Here is a 6,638-nt window from a genome sequence, read left to right on the forward strand (position 1 = left end):
GTGTTTCATCATATCAAGGCAGAGTTGTTGTGATATGAGGAACATGTAAATAAACGTATCTTTAACGAAATGAATTATTTAAACAAAGTCTAATTTTTAAGGTTGCCACTAATGATCATACTGTTCAAACCACACCAAGTCAAATACTTCTGTAAATGAAGTATAAAAACCCCTTTACACTAAAAAAGAGAAAAAAACTTTGTAAAAATATTTCTTAATTAAAAAATGTTTTTTTTAGGAAGAGGAGGGGACAAACCTGTGTTTTTTAAAAAATATTAGTTGTGGTATTCGTGACACGTGATTCTTGAGTAAATTTTTAAGGATAATCAAATAGAAACAAAAGTAAGACGAAATAGCTAACCTAAAAAAAATTAATACATTATTATAGACAAAAATCAACAGAATATTGGCTTAGAGTGGAGTTAATATCACCTATCAACTTAAAATTATTAAGTTAATACTTACGTCAGACAAGTCATCCGATGTTTCCTCGATCATTAGGAAAGGCTTTTTCGTTTTTTCATTATAATGAGAACAATTTAACATGTATTGGGCGTCTCCTGAGCACGATAACTTAAATCTTTGGCAGGAATCTTTCTCCTGCAGCCACCACAGGACGTCTTTCTCTATCCAGCCTCCTTGAAATTTTTTTTTTTAAATCTTAATTTATCGTAGTAATAATGTTAATTAAAGAAAATAAAATTATCACGCTTATTAAACAATAACAATAACAGAAAATATAATACTTGACTCCCAGTCCACCGTCACATGCATGGAAACTGATGAGGATAGAATCATCCAGAGGAAGGAGGATGTACATATATTACTTGTTATTTTATTATTTCTGTAAATATTTTTAAGTTATAATAATATATATATAAAGTTAGCTGTATATATAGCATGTAAATAATAATAGAAAGCTTGTACTAGGAGGATTAAGTACCTTTAAGTTTGTCAACAACCTGTCCTTATATATACCAGAGGAATCAGATAATAAAGTTAGTATTCAGTAGAAGCGTGTCGTCTCTGCCCAAAACCCTTTCATTTTTAAGTTATATTGTCAGTCTAATCATAAGTTATATATATATATAACTTAAGTATCGTCGAGCGAACAGCGAAAATATAGGGTTTGAAATGACTCTCACGGTTTCCAAAAATAGAATTTTTTTGCAAACAATTTACAATAAACCATAGCTAGTAAACAATAGGCATACGGTCCTCCTAATCTCCATCATATATAAAAGATAAATACATATATCGGTAAAACTTGAAATATATACATAAATAAAACTTAAATATAACAGAAAAGAACTCCTACAATAACATAAAAAGTAAAGAATTTAAAAAAAAAAAATTTAATTTTATTTACACAAACAAAAAAATAAAATAAAATAACTACAGTTTTGCTAATCTAATCTAGTTGTGATTTTATGAGGACACTATGTTGTGATTGCCGGAAGTTTTAACTGTTCAATATGGACAGTTTTCCTCTGTCTAGGATCTTTGACGCTTTCTATTGTAACAATATTATGTTCTATAATGACAATCACTCTGAATGGGCCCTCATACCTCTGCAGCTCTTTTCCTCTATTAGTCCCCACTTTCCTATATACCACCGTCCCAAAATTTATTTTAACCATCAGGTCTCGGACATTCAAGTCATGTTGTACTACTCTTTTCCTTTTTTACCTGCAAATCCTGTTCCTGACATTGGCCCACAACTTTTGCAAGACCATCACATAACTGGTCATTTCGTTTTCACCCGGCAAAGTACCACGGTAGTCCTGTCGGTGCACCCGCAATCCCAAATAGAAATTAAAAAGGGGCTAACCCCGTAATAATGGAGTGGTTGTATGCTGCAACTACCTGTTCCATCATCAGGTACATACAGGTCGCCTCATCAGGTTCCAGTTCCCTTTGTAGCTGGTACACTCATAGGTGGTCACTTAGAGTGCTATGGAGTCGCTCCATAGTACCCTCAGTGACCACCTACGAGTGTACCAGCTAGAAAAGGGACTTGAGCCGGACGAGGCGATGGAAAGGGCGATTATCGCTTATAACCACACGATACATTCCGACACAGGGTTTGCTCCATTCGAGGTTATTTTTGGATTACGTGGAATTTTCAGGGATTACCGGGATACGGCGCCAGGAGAGGACACTATTGCCGTCAACAGTATGGCTTGACGGAGTGTGTGGGCTAAAGTTATGGACAGGGAGAAACAAAAACGGGTGGCAAGGCAAAACCTCGGTGTACGGGATTTAATGGGCCAAATTAAAATCGGGACAGTGGTATACCGGAAAGTAAGGACCAACCGTAGAAAGGAGCTACAAAGATACGAGGGCCCATTCAGGGTGATCACAATCAGAGAACACAACCTGGCCACTATAGACAGTGTAAAGGAACCAAGAAAACGTAGGACGGTCCATTTGGAGCAGTTGAAACTACCTACAGTGGCGAACCCTTGACAACCTGGAATGTCCTCAACCCAATCCAAGAAGAAGAAGAAAATTGTTGTATTTTTTCTTGTTGTACAGAGAGTGTTGTTTATTTAATTTTTTTTTTACATACAGTGATGTTTTTTTAGTTTTTCTTTTCTTAGGGTTAAATGTATATATTTTTGCTTTCTTTAATTGCATTTAATGTGTAGCTTTTTCTTTGTATTTTCATTGTATATATTTATGTAATATTTTTTAGTTTACGAGGAATGTTTGTAAACTGGCGGGGGGGGGGTGTTACAGTCAACTGTAAAACTCATATCAGCTGATCGACGAGATCAGCTGATTAAAATGTATATGTGGGCGAGCTATCAGGTGATCTCCACCTTTTATAAAATGATTTAGCTCACCTACCTCCCCAGTGAATTTCTCTAGATCTGAGACAGCCTTCCTCAATTCCTGTGCTGTCCCGGTGCGAACCTTAATCCATTCCAGGGTGGTCACATGTGCTGACGCCAAGGTCGTTGTCGGTAGTGGCTCTTGTGATTCGACCATTTTCGCTGCCGGAGGATTTTCTGGCACTAAGGACTTGAATTAGCGCTTCGAGAAAGACCGGGAAAAAATACAGTTCGGGTCTTACTTCTGTCCTACACAATCTGAGAGATCCCGGGTTTTGGCACCAGTTATGATGAGTCAGAACTGTAGATTTAAAAAAAAGGAAAATAGGGGCACCAAATGAGACACGCAAGCTCAACTAAGATACTGCTTTATTCCACTCTCTAATCCTATATATATATATATACATTCTGGCTTGTTGACATGGGGAGTTTAAGTATTAAGAGTCATAATACCTACACCCTGATTATAACTCTCCCCTGCCAGTTTACGAACAATTCCTCGTAAACTCCAAAAATAAAATAAAAGTAACAAAAAACAATATTCTACTATATATGTGTGTTAATAAGAAGCAAACAGAAACAACAAAACCAAAACAAAAAAAAAATAGAGACACACTTTTTCAAAAACTTAACGTAACACTTTTCTATTTACACACTTTTCCTATATACATATTAAGCCTACTTACATATGTCTTCACTCACACTTTTTCTTATTTACACTCCAATATTATGAAACATAAGACAAAAAAAAAAAAAAAAAACTGGAAATATGTATAAATGAGTTTAGTGAGGAGGCACTCCAGGTGTTTCCTGTGATGTTATCGCTGGGAACCTTAATTGTTCGACATGAACCGTCCGCCTCTTTCTTGGTTCTTGTATGCTCTCAATTGTTACCACGTTATGTTCCCGAATTGTTATCACCCGGAATGACCCCTCATAACGCCGAGATTCCTTGCTCATATTGGACCCTAACCGGCGGTACACCACAGTCCCAATTTTAACATCCCCCATCACATCGCGAAGGTTTACATTTTGTCGTTCCACTCGCCGACGTTTCTCCCTCTCTATTCGCCCTCTCGCTTTTTACCACAACCTTCGCATGACCATCCCATGGTTTACGATTTCCCCATCCGCCTCCGCCGTGTCCATTAAGTTCCTACGTCTCCCTTGCAAAGCAAAGAGAACTTCAAAAGGTGAAAATCCCGTAGTGATTTGATGGAGTGATTATACGCGGCTACCACCCTTACCATTGCCTCATCCGGCCCCAGTCCTTTGTCCGCATGATATACCCGCAAATGGTCACTCAGAGTGCTATGCAGTCGTTCTATACCCCATCTACTTTTAGGATGACCTGGGGTGTTATTATGCCAATCTACCTCTAAAGTCTTCATCTCTCCCTTGATTGTGGCATTATCGAATTCTCGACCCCCGTCGGAAGAAATTGCAATGGGACCCCATAAAATTGGAACCATGTTCTCAGCGCGACTATTACTGCCTCCGCTGTCCTATCTTGAGCCAGATGTGCCATGGCCACTTTGCTAAAGAGGTCGATGACGGTTATCCACTAGAACCTTTTCCATGTAAATGAGTCAATCTAGATGTCACTAAGTGGTTCCAATGTAGTGGGTGTTTCCTCTTGCACGGCCTTAGGCGGATGGTGGTCGTACTTCGTACTGAGGCATATATCGCATCCTCCTATAACTTCCTGGACCGTCTTCTTCATCCCCCTCCAAAAATAGCGACGCTTGAGTGCTTGTAACGTCTTGCTCACACCACGATGATTGGTCTTTCCTTGATGGTGAGCTAGAGTAACTTCCTTTTGCCGTTCTCCGTCTCGCACAGTCTCCACCAACATCGTGCAGCGGATAAACATCCTATCGATCCCTACTTATTCGAGTCTCCACAGCCGTTTGATCTTCTCCCATATGACCTCATTCCCTACGTAGAGATAATGCGTTTTCCAGCCTTCGATGCATCCATTAGCGCCCGACATATCTGATCCTCTCTCGCTCCTGGTTGTGACCATATGGTGTTAATCGAGGTTTACCCATACCTGGTGTATTCCACCTTCATAAGGCTGGAAGTCCTCGTTTTCCATATTATCTGTAGCTTTTTGTCATTTACAATCTCGTCCATTTCCTCCATCTCGGACGGTCATCTCCCGTAGAGCTATCATCACGGGACGACAGAGTTCCTTCCTCCTGCGGCTGTGTAGTTGAAGTCTCCCCGTCCCCTGGGGTCCATTCCCGTAGGAATTGTCGGACATCCTCTCTCGGTTCTCCCTGTTCCTTCTCGACCGCATTTACGATTATTGCCCGCGACAACCAATCTGCCACTACATTCTCCTTCCCCGGTTTATAAACAATCTCCATATTAAATTGACCTAGAAGCTCCCTCCATCGAGTGATGCGCGCGGAAGATTCTTTCAGTTTCCCGACCCACTGGAGAGGCCGGTGGTCCGTATGGATCCTAAATCGCCTCCCAAACACGTACGGTCGGAAGTGCTCCACAGCTCACACAATCCCCAACAGTTCTCGCTCTAGAGCACTGTACCGCGATTCTCCATCTGTCAACTTTCTACTACCGTATGCCACTGGGCGTTCTCCCTGCTCACTCTCTTGCGAAAGTACCGCCCCAACGCATATTCACTCGCATCCGTAGTGATCGTAAACTGTCTGCTAAAATCTGGGAACGCCAGTACCGGTTCTCGCTGGAAACTTTCCACACACCGCTTAATGTTATTTTCCATGCCCGGCGTTACCAATTCTCGGCTACCCTTTTTTAGGAGGTTGTTAAGAGGGACCAATTGCTCCGCTATCTCTGGTACGAAACGTCGGTATTCATAGTTAAGAGCCCTCAGCAACCGCCTGATCCCTTTTACATCTCTGGGGACTGCCATTCGTTGCAGTGCCTCTACTTTGTGAATGTCGGGTTTGACGCCGTCTTTTGAGATGATATGTCCCAGGAAGCTGATCTCCTTCTGCCCCAACAATGATTTTTCAAGTGACAATTTGAGCCCGAACTGCCGAATCCTGTTGAATACCATCGCCAGATGTACTTTGTGCTCCTGCTCCGATTTACTAAAGACCAATAAATCGTCCATGTACACTTGGCACATGAATTTATCTATACCTCTGAGAAACTCGCCCATCAGTTTCTGAAAGGTAATGGGAGCGTTCTTCAGTCCGAACGGCATTCTCGTAAACTCGTAGTGGCTACGTTCGAAAGTGAATGCCGTTTTTGATTGGTCTTTTGGATGCATCTTTATTTGATGATACCCGGCCTTGAGATCGACCGTACTAAATATCGTAGCTCCCCCTAACCTATCCAGTATGTCTTCCAACCAGGGAATAGGGTACCGCTCATCTACCGTATTCTCATTTAGCTTTCGATAATTTATGACAACACGGTACTTTTCCGTTTTCTCCGCCGCCACAGCTTTCTTTTTTACGGCCCATAAGGGACTATTGTAGGGTAAAGAGCTATTAACAATGATACCTTGCCTCTTTAGATTCTCAATCTCCTCCCGTATATGCTCGCGCAATGCTTGAGGGTATCGGCTCTCCTTTACGTAGGTTACCTTTTCGCGCTTTAATTCTATTTCATGCACCGTCTCCCCCGTATCCGATAACACCTCCCCCTCTTTGAAGAATATGTCCTAGAACTCCTGCATAATACACGGTCTCCAACTTCCTTCGCTACTGATTGCCCCCACCCGTACACAATCATCCTTCCCTAATCCCTGACAAAGAAACGGGTATCGCCCTATTATGATATCCCATCGACCTGCAGTACTCTTGA

The 6,638-nt window shown here is 41.2% G+C and overlaps 1 protein-coding gene across 1 annotated transcript in view; it reads right to left on the bottom strand.

Moving 5' to 3' along the window:
- The window catches only part of daw (dawdle), a 44,926-nt gene that overhangs the window by 18,868 nt on the left and 19,420 nt on the right, over positions 1-6,638 (bottom strand). Inside the window, exon 3 of the mRNA XM_067050508.1 lies at positions 466-638. Within this exon, the coding sequence (XP_066906609.1) occupies positions 466-638 (173 nt within the window). The remainder of the gene's footprint in view (positions 1-465; positions 639-6,638) is intronic.

The sequence above is a fragment of the Halyomorpha halys genome, unplaced genomic scaffold, assembly GCF_000696795.3.
Source record: "Halyomorpha halys isolate HHAL.00 unplaced genomic scaffold, Hhal_1.1 Scaffold301.1, whole genome shotgun sequence".
Taxonomy (NCBI): domain Eukaryota; kingdom Metazoa; phylum Arthropoda; class Insecta; order Hemiptera; family Pentatomidae; genus Halyomorpha; species Halyomorpha halys.